We start from the raw sequence: 16346 nt of genomic DNA, 5'->3' as shown, positions 1-16346 counted from the left end.
GATGTCACAGTTGAGCCAATCTTTAACCACCTGTGCCTTACACACTGAGCGAGTGGCAGGTGTCTCATTTTGCAGGGATTCAGAATTACACAGCCACTGTTCCGCTTCTAATGCTACCTCCAAGGGCAGAATGCCAACTCAACCACCCAATTCAGTGGCAGACCCTTTCACACAAATCAGTGACCTGGGAAAAAAAATCGGGTTTTGAAGGGTAATGTAAAAGGGGCTTGTGTATGTTTGTCTATTTGAATCATACAATAAACAGATCACACAAAAGTGGCGCTTCTGAAGCGTAAGGGTAGAGAGCCCAGGCGCTAAGTGGGATATGGCATGTCGGTGTTAAAATCTATACTGCAATACACCGTTTCATGCAGAGACTTTCACACAGAGACAGCATTTGAATAATGGGATGATGGTCTGATGAATCTATCGTTACCTGACTATAGCAATTGTTTTCAACACAAAATGGTGGGGGAAATGATTGTCAGGTGTTAAATCTTCACAGCTCCTTATCCCCTTTCACACAGCGGCATGGCATCCCGCATTTGGATAAATAGATGACAGTAAGCATTTTTTTTAAACAATTTGCCAAACTAAGAAACTTCCAGTGACTACCACATTTACACAGCACAATTATCTGGGCTTTGCCTTTTCCGCAAGAAATTAGAAAGACTAACTTTCGAAGAGCAATATGAAATATGGAAATTTAGATGCGGTGTCAGCGCTAGTGTTTGGTAAAAAAGAAAAACAGTTGAATGCCGGTGACGATTGCTTCCAACACAGCAGAAGGTGAGTCTGAGTGCTGGGAGTTAAACTTCACACCCTCATTTTGGATCCCCGCTCTACCTTTTCACACAGGCGTTGTCCCACCTGAGTTACGCATCTCATGCTCCCTCTAAAGGCGGCAAGTTATTGTCTTGAACCCCCGCCCACTCCAAGTTTGTACCTTTCACACAGAAACCAAACAGTATTTATCTCCTCTGTTGGATTTCACACAGGAACTGACAAAACAGGACATTGTGTGCTTTCACACAATGACACAGAATTCCGCTGTTTCAGTTTCGTGTGATGTATGAATGTATCAGACAGCAACAATTGCTTTCAACATAACAGGCAAGGTGAAGCGGATGTGTGAAACCTCACATCCCATTACTGTTTTTTTTCCAGTATCCCCTTTCACACAGCCGTGGTTCCGCCTCTGATATTACCGCGGAATCTGACAAAATAGTCGGTCAGCCCCCCTGTTCCAAGTGGAACCAGCAACCCGGTAAAAAAGCTGCAACTAATCCAGCTTTTGACGGACAGCGTGAAAGGGGCTCAGGTGACCGTGTAGGCGTGGGAGAGGAAGGCAGGCCAAGCATGAGTAAGCAAAAGGAGGGAGAGCGCTCATCTCGGGTCATGCGGCCCCCTCAGTTGCAGAATCACAGTCTCCAATGATCACTTTTGTGACTATGCAACTGGGCTCATATTACTAGCTGCAACATCACAAAAATGACACTGGCAACCGCTAGTTAGCCGGTAAAAAGGGGGAGGGGCAAACATGCTGTTGGGGGGCGGGGGTAGAAGCTTGTTTCCACGGTAACCATGCCGACCATTTTGTCTCCGATGATGTCACCTCCGATGATAATGGGGACCATGAACCCGAAGTGCCAAGTCAAATAAAAAGGTTTTAAAAGTTCAGCCCCCAAAAGCCAGTTTGACAGAGCAACATGAAAGTTGGTCGACATGTCTATCATGGATGGACCCAAATAAAAAAAAAGTCTCAGGAAACCTTCCCAGGAAAGAAACAGGATGTCTGCTCGTTTGGTTTGAAAAAGCCATTTTAGGGTAATAAAAAAAAAAAAAAATTATATTTACAAGTCACCCACATGAATTTTTTTTTAGAATTCAGCCCCCAAAAGCCAGTTTGACGTAGCACCTCATTATTCGGTAGGCATGTCAATTATAAATTGATGCACAAAAAAGTCTCAAGTAGACATCCAGGAAGTCTACCATTTTGGTTTGAAGCAGCCACAAATTTTAGAGGTCCCTCCATCTGTACTCCAGTGCGACACGATTTATAGGGATGATTGTAGAAATTGAAATTAAAATTAATAATTCATTTTGCAATTAAATGTGGAGGCTATACTGCGAAACCACTGCCAAGGCCCCTGCGTCAACGGGTGCTTTTTTTTTTTTCATTTAAACATTTCAGCTCGTATCTCACTGAGCGGTGCAGGTTTGGTGTGTGTGTGTGTGTGTGTGTGTGTGTGTGTGTGTGTGTGTGTGTGTGTGTGTGTGTGTGCGTAGTTTCGTCAGCATTCACTTGAGACACTCGCAAACAGTTTATCTTGTCGGCATTAAATTTTGAGAGCCCTGATGGGTGAGCGGCGTTCGCCGCACACACGCGGACCTTTGCCGCTCCGTGAGATATGGGCTAATGTTTTTGCTGGCTAGCAAAAAAAAAAAAAAAATAGATGTTAGCCTAATGTTACTTGTTAGCTTGATTGTAATGGCTCGGCAGAGAAGCTTCAACTTTTCTTCCATTGACAACAACTTAATGACCGAACAGACAACATCATGGTAAAAAAAGAAAGGTCCTGTTTGGCAGCAACTGCCCGACACTGCAACAGACCGACCAGAGTGAAAGACAAAAGAGACGTTGCTCAATTAAATCTTGTTGGCTCAACTTTAAAAAAAAAAAAAAAAAAAAAACACAAAAAACAAACAAAAAAAAAAAAATGCAGCGGTAGCATCAGCCCTACATCTGCCTTTCCGTCACTGCCCCATATGACAGTTGATCGAGTCTTCCTGAGGTTTAAAGAGAGGTTTAAATTTAATCTGTTTTATTTTAAACTAGGATTAAAATTTGGTGCAACAGAATTTAACCCTTTCAGGGACAGCGGTTACGAGAGTGGACAGCTTATCATCTTAGGTTACAGGGTGCAGGAAAGGGTTAAACTGAAACCATGATTTCATCTTGTTTAAAATTGAACCTTGGTGGTGCAATCCGACCTCAATGGTCAGCCTGCGTTGTACTATGAAAGACCCGTGAAACCATCTTTAAAACATTTTTTGGCAGGAGGGGGCTAAATCTTGGGTTGAGAGCTGAGTTCCCTACCTGCGGAAGTCCAGGAGGGTGCGACTGGTCTCGGGTACGTTCTGGTTGAGCCAGGTCAGGAAGTGGAACTGCGTGACTGTACGCGTCTCGTTGGTCTGCATGTTCTTCAGGTAGAAGCTACGTACCAGGAAGTCATCGCACCAGATGTGCTCCGACACCAGGTTAACCTGTGACGCGCAAACGCGACAAAAACTCAAGCAACCATAACAACCATCAAAAAAATTTCCAAAGACGGGTTACGCCAATCCACTAATGATACGATACAATAATAATAGTAGAGTGCTCGTTTCCCAACCCCGAGGTTGGTGGTTCGATGCCCGGTCATTGCAACCACGTCCTTGAGCAAGATACTGATGCTGCGTCATCAGTACGTGAACGTGGTAATAATCTCAAGCGCGTTACGTACCCGAGGTAGAAAATCGCCATGTAAGTGACAGTCCATTTATCAATTACAGTACGATCCCATGATTCCAATAAAAATGAAACGATTCATTCCAATTTGAATTCAATTTGAATTCAATCCAACTCGGATGCGATTCACTCTGACTACGATACAAATAATTCCCGTTATTTGCGATATGCTTCATTCCAAATTACAATGCCACGAGATTTACTCCGATTGCAATACGAATCATTCTAGCGACCATACGATACATCAACATTGAACAAATCCCGAAGGCATTTTTGGCCACAAAATCTTGACGTAAAACGGGGCATCTTTCGTATACCTTTTGACGCGAAAAAAATTTTTTTCACTTGCGACGGCGTTGAAGATGACGCCCTTTGATCTCAAATTGTATCTGTCACATACTTGGCTGTAGTTACGATAGTGACTTGATGCCAAGCTGTTTTGGTTTTTTTTCATATCCCTAAAAGACCCAAAACTCAAAAACTCCTGAAAAAGTTACAGAGGAGTTGCGCATACCTCGTAGATGTGGTAGAGATTGGAGCCCTCATCAGGCCAGTAATGGTAGCACTGTTTCACGCCGTTTTCCACCAGCGGCGTCAGCATGACGATCACCACGCAGCCGTTCTCCCAAACCATCTGAGGAAAAAAAAAAAACACGGGCACCCATTGTCAGGAAGTGACATCAAAGTTTCCTAACTTGTGGTTGAAACGAGGCTTTACCTGCCAGAAGTCGGCCACGGTGGATGGCAACGGGCCTTGCGTGGCGATGTAGGCGGGGTTACGAGGGTCATGGTCCATCTGCGGGGAAGACAAAACGGCAACCGTTTGTCAACATGATCAGTAACAATTATTCTACTGAATAAGGATTCAGTATTTATCTTCACAGTAATGTTTCATATATTTGTAAAAAAAAAAAAAAATGCCCCATATTATTTTTATAATTTTCAATTTTTTGTCACTCTGATTAATATTCCCTCAAAATGTTCCTAACATTGACATTGTGTATTTGAAAAATCTTTTTCCAAAATTTTCCTTGGTTTTCTTAGACTCTAATGACCTTTTCAGTGGAATTCCTGCTTCGTTTTCATAATAGTCAGGCTTTTGGTTTGGAAACATTACATTTACAAGCTCTTCATTGAACAACATTTGCGCCTGTTCCAGGTAATAGACTGCATCTTTGTGTACATGTTCCACAGATTGATTCCCACAACGGCGTTGTTGTTGTTCTGCCTGGAGGGGGAAACAAGGGCCTATAAATCCCAAAGAGCTTCTCTAAAAAAAAAAATAAATAAATAAAAAAATCTTCAGTCAGCGCGACAGGAAAGTAAACCAAACGGCTACCAATTAGCACGGGCCAAGGTGAAAAACGAGTCTTTCCCCAGGGGCTGGATCCATTTTTGTTGCTCACGTCGACACTGGCCGGCGGTCTTGGTCATGAATATTTACCAGGCGGGATGCTCCGTTTGGACGGACGGAAGTGTGTTTGTGTGTGTGTGTGTGTGTGTGTGTGTGTGTGTGTGTGTGTACGCGCGTGCTTACAATGGGGCTGGCGTTGATGTAGTCCGAGTTGCCTTGGCTGTTCTCCAGTCGCAAGGTGATGCGGCAATGATCATCTGGGAGGGAGAGATGTGCAGTTGAGGATGTTTGCCTTCGATAATTCATCACATTTCGCTTCAACCAGAGTCTGCATTTTTCATGTTACATACACAATATGAGATATACAGACAGGAAAATGATGATGAAGGGTTCATGAGACAGACGCTTATGGTGGACCACTATACTCATTAACTTGTGTTGAATCAAAAAAATGTTAGTGTCTATTCATGGCTTCAGACATTTTGCTGAGACAGACGCTTATGGTGGACCACTATACTCATTTCAAAACATCATTTCAAATGATGTTTTAAAAACATTGCTCATGTTATAATTCAGATTAAAATCTGACACAAGTTTTCTCCTTGTAAAATGATGAGGTTAAGGTAGAGGGTTCGATTGTCACCCAGTGGCCTCTTAGTGCCAAGCAACTGTGTGGTAATGCGCGAATGGGCTTTATTTAGTCAGTCCATAGCCCTGTTTAATAGAAATGTCGTGCTTTGCCAGTTAAAGGTTGCAAAACGTCGAGTTTACAAAACGGCGCTTGAATCATTTGCAGGAATACAACAACAACAAAAAACTAAAAACCCCTCCAGGTCCGAATGATTTCAAGCGGGTTCAATGACGTCCACCTCATGTCTGTGACCTTTTGCATCTCTCTTTGGCCAAACATTTCCTGACATTTTCATTTGCCAGCCTCAGGCACTTTTATAATACGAAGTAGAAATGATTGGTGATGAAGTGCCAACAGGTCAGGCAGGCTGCCTTTCATTAAGCCGAACACATTGAAACTCCATTTTTTTTTTTTTTTTTTGTGGAAATGGTCTCCTTCCTTCTCGGAATGCAGTGAATCATTGATGAGGTCATAGTAGCAGGAGTTTTAATAGAAGCTGCATTTAAGACTTGGCTGCAGTTTTGGCCAGGGTCCCAACCCACCGTGTTAGGACAATTTTGTAATATTACCATTAAGAAAAAAAAATCATATTTTACAGAGGACAAATGTTATTAAAAAAGAATAAAGTCCTAACTTTTACAAGGATAGACATATTTTGTTGAGGTATAAAGTAAATTTTACCAGAAGTTGTACTTTTGCAAGATAAAGTGGTATTAAGAGAACAATCTTATTTTTAATGAGAAAAAGTCACACTACTATGAAAATAGTCATATTTTTCCATGACGTTAAAATATGATAAAGTTGGATTCTTCCAACATAGTCGTAATACTCTGATAAAAGTTCAAATTTAATGAGGGAAGGAAGTCACATTCAAAGCCCAATAAAGTTTTTTTTTTTAACGTAAAACAAAATTCAATATGATGACATTAAAGTCAAAGTTAAAAAAATGTCTCTCTGAACTTTCTCTTTCCAAATATTCTGCCTTTTGATCTCAAAAATAGGACTTGATTTCTGTTAGAATAAACCGAATGTTCTAAAAAATAAGAATTTCTTGCTCCCGATTTTATCTCCCCGCCTCTTTCTTTTTTTCGAACTTGGTCTGCTTTATGGGAGGTTACAGGTGTCTTACAGGCCACCACGGCGAGCGATCGGTTCTTCTTCGCGTTGCCATCCTTCAGGCCAACCGTGCAGGCGTTGGGCTCGGCTTGATAGGCACAAAGCGCCTCCCATTCCTTCTCCAAGCGGTTCTTGTTCTTCAGGTGGTCCTCCATGTACGACTGCGGGTAAGGAGGATAAACGCAGTTAGGATTCAGGGATGCTCACGACCAAAAGAAGCGGAACTGCAATGGCAGGAAGGAACATCCTTCAAAATGGACGATGGGGGACTAAGGATTCGAGGCACGGTGAAAAATTCATAATGTGGACAAAATGAGACATTGCTTTTGTGCAACGGCGAACAAATAAATGCACAGGATGGACCCTCAAATCTTAAACTTCACCCTCATGTGAACACCACTTGTTTCAAATTTCAAGACAGTTCACTCTTATCTCCGCTCCACGGCTCGGCTTTCTCACCCCAAGCTAATATGAAAACCACGAGTGTCTAGAGTCTGAATTGTTCTTCAGACTCAAATCAGATTCAGGTCATCCCGTATCTGTTTGAGATGTCCCCGCCCCTGCCAACACACCTGATTCAAATGGTCAGGATCGTTATGAGGCTTGAATCAGGTGTGCTGGAGGAGGGAAACATTGTAAACAAGCAGGATTACGGCCCTCGTGGACCGGAATCGGGAGACCTACGATCTGGGCCCTGTCACCCATTTGCCAGTTTCATCAAAATTTGCCATTGGGAATTTTTTAGGAAAACACCTCAATCCCATTTCCACCTTACTTATCGAATTACCATCACCAAATGTCTATGCCCCATCATATTTCAACCCAAAGACCAAAGTGTCTCGGACCTGACTTTTTCAGACTCTAACCACCGGTGCAACTGCTCCAGGAAATCTCCAGCATTGGCACCGCAAATGCCGAGGCTCCATCACATCTACATATTTGAGTTTCTAGTCCTTGAAATGTCACCACCCATCACCAGTTTCCAGGCGCTAGAATCTAGTCACAAGCCAAGACCTCAGTATCTGGGATCCAAGTTCTTGTTTAGATTAACCACCGGAGTCTCGGATCTGGGAAATCATTACCCGTGATGCCATTCGTGTCTTGGGTGTATCCCATCTCCTCCGTGAGAGTCCTGATCCCCGGAAGCAGCACATTCATGACTTCTGAGGCCAACTGATCTTTTTCTGTTCTTGTTACGGTCAAATAGTATGCTAAAGTGACTTATTTTGGTCCCTCCTTGTTGATGATGAAACACACAACACACCTTACACAATCCGCTAAAATATGATCACCCCACCCCCCCTGTCCCCCAAAACTCACTCAACACCCGCCCTCAGCCACCCTAATGCCGGAGTAAAAGGGTTTTGTGGCGGCCTAAAGGGATTACTGCAATCCAATCAGGAGATGCTGAGATCACCATGTGTCGTCCAAACACTCAATAATCCCCTTAGAGGGAGGAGGGGCTTATCCGCAATAAGACGCAATAAGACGCCATTGTAGATCTCGGAGCATCTGGAAGAAAACCTGGACGAGATGTGATCAAACGTAGACAATACCAACTTTGATCATGCCAGGCATTTAAAATATCTTGTGTGGAATTGTGTGATTAAATATTTTGGTTCTCTCCAGATTAAAAAAAAAAAAAAAAAGAAAAATCACCTTGGATGGCAGTGGATGGAAACACACATCAGGGTGGTAGTGGTTGATGAACAACTGTGACATTAAGATCAATTAATATAAGAGAAAATAACATTTGAATAGCTGTCCACTCTAGTAACCACTGTCCCTGAAAGGGTTAAAAACAGAAATTAACTTTGAACTTCGTAAAATGTAGTCATGTCATGATAAAGTCTTGTTTTTATTGTTTCAAAAAGGGTAATAGTTGTTCTCAATGTCCTTACGTGATTAAATAAAGATTCGACAAATGAATACTAATTTATTTGGGATAATGAAAATAACAGCCGCATGTTTTTTTTTTTTTCAATTCAAAATTAATCTCTCATTCACCCTCCGAGGCAGAAGATGGTGCTGATGCAGCACCGTATCGGCTAGTGGCTACTGAAATTAATGAATATAAAAAACAAACAGAAGGAGAAAATTGAGCATAGTCTCAGTAGAGTGGACGTTGAAGCAACCGGAGAGCCTGTCGACATTTTTACTCCCCTACACGGCAGCTGTCAGCGTCCTTGGACTTAATGTATAGTTTGAATCTATTGAATTTCAGTGAGACTTGATTAAAGGAAATGTCAATCATTTGCCCAAGAAAACTGTTTTGATTGAAATGTGTCATGGTTTTAATTTCTCTTGTGTTGTTGCGGTTTCCTGCAAGAGTGGAGGGCGTTCCCTCCAGCGTCGCACCTGTCAGGCGTTGCAATCAAAGGACTTTGAAAGGATTTTGACTCCGGCAGTCACCTGTCAGATTATTCAACCTTGCTCACGAGCCTAGTGCCGACTATTTGACTCTCTTGACATTCTTGTTCATGTTTCATAGCTCTCTAGTTTCCGTGCTTTATTTTCAAGTAGAAGTATTGATTATGTTTCGTTATTCATCCTCAATTTGTTTTGCGTAATTAGACTTCCCTTTCACTTTGTTACAGGTGATTTTTGTGTTATTTATTGTCCTTGCCGTTTACAAGCGCTTGGTGTTTATTTCGTTTTATCCTGGCTCTTTCTTGCCAGCGGCTTTTGTTGTACTTTGTCGAGAGAGAGTTTTTCTAGAATTAATCTTTTTTTAATTGTCCATGCCTACGTTTGTGGGATCCCATTCTTATTGATGCGATTTTTCTTGTACTTAAGCGCCATCAAACTGTTAATTCGAACAAATACAAAGACAAGAAAATACTCTGGAGGCACATACGTCTGATGATGATGATGGTGTTTGGCCGACTTTCTCTAGTTTCTAGCACATGAAAGCCATTTTGTTGTTTTTTTTTTTTTAAATATAAAAACAAAACACACTAATATATAGCGGAGACTTTTTTTTAATTCCAGTGACAATATTTTTACTACTTCAGCTCATCTCCATCAACCTGTCGCTCATGTTGCAAACACAATATATCTATTTTTTAAATTCCTTGATCCCATCGACTACCTGACGACCAGTCGCCCGTCCTGACCCACTTGACCTGGCAACAGATCGCGTCGCAGCTGTCAAAACGCAAACAAAACGAACCAAAACAAAAATCAAGCGCAGGGGCTAATCTGTGCGCAGTACGATCTCCAACACTCGCCCAGGCCGCAACAAAGGACAAGATAATGTGCTTTATAGAGAGAGTCCACTAATCCTCTTAAGACACAGGCAGAGAGGATGTGTGTGGGGGGGGGTAAAGCAGGGTTGGAGGTACAGAATGGGAGGAGGGACTCATGGGAGCCAGTAATACATTAACATAAGATAAGCGGCTGAAAGCTGCTTCAAATTTTAAAAAAAAAACAGCGACCACGTGACAACATGGAAGTGGGCGGCTTTGGAGGAGGTGGTGGTGGTCCTTGGAGGTGGACCTGGGGGCCCCACTTTTATTTATCACTTTTGCCTCGCCGCGCAGCAAACGTGATAAAACACACGGAGGAACACATTTTGGTTCTTTGTTGTTTTCTTCGGGGTAACTGCTGGAACGGCGAGTGCAAGTTGTGGTAAGAATGGTGAGCAGGAAGCGATGTTAAGGTGCGGTCGAATCAAATTGCATTGCTAACGGAATTATTCATGGTTACGTTGGAAGGGAGGAGTCAAAAGCAATGTGAGGTCATGTGCCACATGCTGCTTCATCAAGACTAAGGTATTATCGCCAGATCACATGGAGAGAGAGAGAGAGAGCAGCGGGTTTTGGTGCATTTACATTACAACAAAAAAATTGTGGCAGTTGATGGGAGTTTCTGAATCAACTTTCACACAGCCTGGCAAAAGCGCCATAGCCCTCAAAGTGGAAAAGAGATGGACGGGATGGTGACTACGTGAACATTTCTGACAGAGAAGAGAATATCATTCTTTACCTGCTTCTGGGGTAGTACCAGAACTGTAACAGAGGCATGAAAGGTGCCGAAACAGAGCGCCCAATGAATTTGAGCTGCAAAGTTTCCTGGTTTCGGATTAATACTAGCAAAGGTGTTAATCCAAAACTGATGGAAACTTTGTAGCAAGACAGAACGGGTATGTAAGTCAAGCTGTAAATTTCTCACCTGTGAAAGGCTTCATTGTGTTGTGTTATGAAATACGCTTTAAACTGCAGTGAGATATTTGACAGCATTAGAACAAAGGCAGCATAACCCGCTGGCTAGATTTGACATCACTCCTGCTCCTCTGGCGTCTCTCCGGAGAGCACAAAGACAATTTTGCTTTGATGTTTTTTCTTAAACTCCTCAGTGGGCAGCTGCGACCGTTTGGACCTTTTGAAAAATTTATAAATCATAATCTTCTTTTCGAGTTGCTACACGTAGAAATGTTTCATCCACAGATTCAGACTTATTTTTACACAGTCAAGTTTAGTTTAACGACATCTTTATTGCAAATAGTTGCATGACTTGTCTTCCTCGTCTAGATTCTGGCCTGTTTTAGTGCCACTTCACCTAGGTGATGGTGTTGGCTCTTATGTGAACTGTGGGCCTGTGAAGCCCTTGAAGATTTTTGGGTGTTGTTTAGATTGGCCTCACTTGCAATCTGGATCTGATCTGGATTAAATTTGCCTTCCACATTTGACGAGACCCAAGTTTTTACTCATTATCTTTTTATTGGTGTTAAGTGCTGGATCAACTGCACAATTTGAATCAAATATGGGCTAAACGCACTTCCATTTGACCATGATCAATGGCACTTGACACATTGCACTTGCTGGCAACGGTGCAATCTGGAGCACAACTGGATCGAAACAGCACAAAAAAAATATATTACGGACAACCAAATATGTTTTATGAAATAAACAAATAGTCATAAAACCTAAATAAAGAGACACAGTTCCTATTGTCGAGTCCTATGCTTTCTATGAGACTGCAACAGAAGGTACCGGTGATGTCACTGCGATCTGACCAATCAGATCAGCCATGCATAATGCATGCGAGTGGCGGAGCTTAGTGGCTCGAGCTTGAGGGGCGTGGGTGGCAGAACGGAGCCGCTATGCGATGTAATTACGTCGCCGCTTGGCAGAAAGCCTGCAAGGGAGCTCCTCGGTGGGGGGAAGCGGTGTAGTGGGGGGTAGGGCGACTGGCCGTGATGAAACAAAACGATGACGAGGAAGATGAAAAGGAGGAAGATTAGGAGGGTTTCAATGCTTGATATTGTCTTAAATTGTCATTTGACATTGACCATTTACACTGCTGACAATTAAGCGATCTGGATCATAATTGGATCAAACCTGGTTTGATATGACATGGCTTCTAATCATGAGTACACATTATACTTGGTTCAAATTTAATATATATTTGGGGATTTTATCTTTTTGAAAATTGCCGTCCAATTTCGAACACACATTTTATTGAACTCAAACCTTTGATTAAAAATTGTTTCACGCAGCGAACAAAAAGTCCATACTCCTGGTATAATTTAAAAAAAAAAAACGTTTTCCTACCATTGACGAGAACTATAACCTGTACAAGTCAAGCGAAAAAGAGAAATTTTTCGGGAACTGAACTTAGATGGCGTGATTTGCGCAAGAGTACACAATCAATTAAGATGTCAACTTTATAATTGTTTTTTTTTTTTTTTATTAATCACTGAATCGGATAAAAAAAAAAACATTTGAATTCCCATGCTTCATTCAAAACCAGGAGCCTGTTTCAAATTGACAGAGTTGATGGTTTTCCAAAACAAAAGATATTTTTAAATTGTTTTATTTTGATTCATCAGGTCTAATCAGTCGTCGCTGATGGTGCCGCGGCACACTGCCCGGTCTCGGGTGCGGGCAGCGTGAGATCGGTTGTCACTCAGTGACGGTGTGAATTTGTCTCTGTATGGGCCTTGAGACTGACCGGCGACCAGTTCAGGATGTATTCAGCTAAGCTAGGCTCCAGCAACTCCCCATGACCCTCTTCAGGATAAGCGGTGTTAAAGATGGATGAATGGATATTATCAACCTGATTTCATTAAGGACTACAGACACCAGAGGACATTTACTGATGAGAAGCTATAATTGAGAGGATTTTGAAAATTTTACATGAATGTCTCTTAACGATGGAGCGGTTATGAAATTTGTTGTCAATGCATTTGCTAATTGATGAGATTATGATTGATCGATTAATTGTTGAACCTCTGCAATTAACACATCACATTCAAATTCCTGTTAAAATAGGAGCCAGCACACACCTGCTAACATTTTAAGGGCCTCTGATAGTCCACAATAATAAATCAGAAGTCCGAGGAGTAGTTTTGAATTGTCACTTTTTATATCCCCAAATTCTGACATTCGAACAGGGGTGCGTTGACTTTTTCTAAGCACCGTATAGCTGCTTACCAGGATCATGTGGCCGGTGGAGATGTCCATGTTGGGTTGTGCGGGCTCCTCGCTCCAGGACGAGAGGCTGCTTCGGGCCGACGGGCTGACGGCTGAAGCGCCCCCGCCGCCGCCGTCGCTGTACTGCGAAGACACGCTGTTGATCCTGGACGACGTCGGTTCCGCACGATCCGCCGGCGGCTTGACCGCCATGCGTTGACGGCAGAGCTCCTGTCAAAGTCAGCAGATTAGCACGAGTGGTGTATTTGGAGCAAGAAAATGTGCATTTAGTGATCACATGTTCAACCAAGGTGGCTTTTGACCAACTTTTGAGGCCACGCACCCCTTTTCAAAATCTTGACATGAGGCGGGGCACATCCCCTCGACCCCGCCAAACAACATAGCATCAAAAACAAACCATCCTCATAGTCAATAAAGGCGTTTAGATGTTTAATCATGGAAACATGATCAAACCACGTGTCAAAATACTCAAAACCTGCTCCTTTTATGAATTGCTTGTTTGGATGTAATTCTATTTTTTTGTAACTCGCACAAAGAAGGGAGGAGTGCAAGGAAGAGAGGAGGAAGAGAGAAGGGAGGATGGAAGGAGAAAAGAAGGATGGTATGCAAACAAGGATGTAAACTGGAGGTCGGACTGAGAAAAGGTGGGTATGAAAAGTGGTGAAAAAGGAAACAAGGATGGTATGACAGGTAGGAAGAAAACAGCTTGAAGAAAAAATGAGGAAGGCAAGGAGGAGGAAGGAAGGTTGAAAGGAAATGGAGGAGGGATGGAAGGAATGAGGGAAGGAAATGAGGACAGTTACGACAAAATGAAAGAAGAAAGGAAGGGAAAAGTGAAGAAAGGAAACAAGGAAATTGGGAAAGGAAAGAAGGGAGGAAGGATGGATAAGGAAGGAAGTGAGGGAGGATACAATGATATGAAAGAATGGAAAGAAAGAAGGAAGGCAAAAAGGGTGTCCAAAAAGAAAGAAGGAAGGCAGGAAAGAAGAAGAAGGTAGGAAGGAAACAACTATGGCATAAAAGGAGAAAGACAGAGGAAGGATGGATTGGTGGATGGAAGGAAACACGAATGCATGAAAGCGAGCAAAGAGGGAAGGAAACAAGCAGCAAACCTCTGAGCTGAGCTGAAAGTGGATCCCAGAACAGCTTGACTGTGACGCAGATGTGCCAACCACGACCCCACAGGGCTGCCCTTATTTATAGACTCTTCTGAACATCTATCTCTTCAATGACTTTTTAAGTTTGGCGGCAAATGTAAACTTGACATTTTTCAACCCAGACGGCCAATTTTAAACAAAACAACATAAACAGGTTTGGGGTTGCCATGACAACATGTACACATGCTCCGGTGGGACTCTTGACACGCATGTGCGCTCTGATGACCTCCTTTCACCAATCAAGGAAATGCCACACTGCAGCCTCCCTCCACCCTCCATGTGAACACAGTGCCAAGCAATCCCCCTGGCAACCTAAAAAGGGAACGTTCGGCGTGTGCCACCCTAATTAGCACCAGCCGCTGACCCCTCGATGAGGAGAAGGCGTGGCAAAACATGGAACCCAACCGCATGTTCGCATTCACAGTCACCCTACACCAGGGGTGTCAAACTCCTTTCACATTGTGGGCCACATACAGACTCGGGAGATGTCAAGTGGGCCGAACCATTAACATGATACCATACTGTTCTATGAATCACCAAAATCTCATCTCTTTCCTTTGTTTTGGTCTCAAGAAGCATTGATTTGTGCTTTCATATCATTTGCTGCATTGGGTCTATCTCAGTGACAGACTGAGACTGCTGTTTTCTTCCCCGATCAAAACAATGTTGTCTTCTGCTGTGATCAAAACAGTGTGCCCCCTAGCGGATAATCCACGAATTGCATTTTATTTAAAATATTCATTCTGTGTCTTTCATGCATTTTTTTTCCACTTTTAAATTATCCCGCAGGCCGGATCGAACCTCGTTGGGGGCCGGTTCCGGCCCGCGGGCCATATGTTTGACACAGCTGCCCTACACGGGGCCACGTGCAGACCTTTGACATGAATGCATTTAAGGAAGAGAGGAAACAAAGAATGGATGGGGAAAAAAAAGAAAGGAAGCATGCAAAGAAGGACAATGGAAAGTAGGACCGGGGCAGCACGCAAAACATCCACATAAAATTGACGGCCATTGAGATGCGTTGCGTGGTGCAAAAAAGTTCTCGTATGGATTATTTTTTTCTGCCAAATATCGGCAATAACCTTGAAAAAAATCCATATTGCCTCGATCCTAATTTCCGCATCTTGCTCGTCAAGTGCACCTCCAAAATATATTTACTCATCCGACCATTGCCGCGTAGCCCCTAAACTGTGGCGCACTTCCCTGGCGTTTACCTGGTAGGTGGCGGTGGCATCTTGTCCGGCGTCCGTTCCCAAGTTGCTGAGTTTCTCCTTGAGTTTGTGGTGCGACCTGTGCCGCAGGCAATAAAGCACGCTCGACGCCAGCAGCACGCCGGCGATGCACAAGATGGACGCCACCGTCAGGGCCAGGAACTTGGTGGACTCGGCCTGGCTGTACTTGCCTGGGATCGCCGAGATCTCGCTGCCCTGCGACGCCACACAAACACACAAAAAATATTCACAAACCACTCTAGCAAAAAGAAATGAATTCCAATTAAAATAGAAATGCCCAAAATGCTGCGAACTGCCCTTTTAAAAATCAAAAACTACAAAACACACCTCCTTGTGCGCAGCAGCTGAAATACCAACGGCTAGTCTAACATGCCTCTGCGCAGATTTAGTCCCTGCGGTACGCCGGATTTGCGCCAGTCACCAAAATAGAGCCCGATAGGTTAATCTCATCGGAACAGGAAATGAATTTGAAACTCCTGGTTTGCTCCTCAGCTTTTTGGTCATTAATAATGGCAGCGATGATGACACATTTTAATGACTCGGATTTTTGGGGGGGTCTGAACCTGAAGCGTCACGGGAGCAGCCTCGTCCTTTCCGCAAATGTTCTATTCACACCATCAACGACGCAGGCGCCATGAGGAGGATGTGTCATTTCGAAAGGTCCGGGGGGTGGTGGTGAGGGTGTCTGTATAAGAGGGTTCCATTGAGCCGGTGCAGAATAATAATAGACCCCCATGTGTCATTTTACCTGATGGCGGTGAACAATATGCGACGTAATTACGCGCTGCAATCACAGACAGACAAATTGCAGTCCGCCTGAAGAATAATCATCCCACGGAATAGAAAAAAAAAAAAATCACCCCCAAAAAGATAATAATCATTTTGCACAAAAAAAAATCTTTTCACAA

General features: G+C 43.1%; 1 protein-coding gene across 3 annotated transcripts in view; it reads right to left on the bottom strand.

Annotated features, from left to right (window-relative positions):
- The window catches only part of LOC109518903 (receptor-type tyrosine-protein phosphatase N2-like), a 53253-nt gene that overhangs the window by 5863 nt on the left and 31044 nt on the right, over positions 1-16346 (bottom strand). For all 3 annotated transcript variants that reach the window (XM_019875053.1, XM_019875055.1, XM_019875054.1), the window contains 7 exons: positions 15421-15633; positions 13050-13259; positions 6626-6773; positions 5049-5122; positions 4230-4307; positions 4026-4145; positions 3101-3267 (listed from right to left, as the gene is read on the bottom strand). In XM_019875053.1, coding sequence (XP_019730612.1) covers positions 3101-3267; positions 4026-4145; positions 4230-4307; positions 5049-5122; positions 6626-6773; positions 13050-13259; positions 15421-15633 — 1010 coding nt within the window. The remainder of the gene's footprint in view (positions 1-3100; positions 3268-4025; positions 4146-4229; positions 4308-5048; positions 5123-6625; positions 6774-13049; positions 13260-15420; positions 15634-16346) is intronic.

Source organism: Hippocampus comes, unplaced genomic scaffold (genome assembly GCF_001891065.2).
Source record: "Hippocampus comes isolate QL1 unplaced genomic scaffold, H_comes_QL1_v1.1 scaffold20, whole genome shotgun sequence".
Taxonomy (NCBI): Eukaryota; Metazoa; Chordata; class Actinopteri; order Syngnathiformes; family Syngnathidae; genus Hippocampus; species Hippocampus comes.
This window is presented reverse-complemented; position numbering and strand designations above follow the sequence as displayed.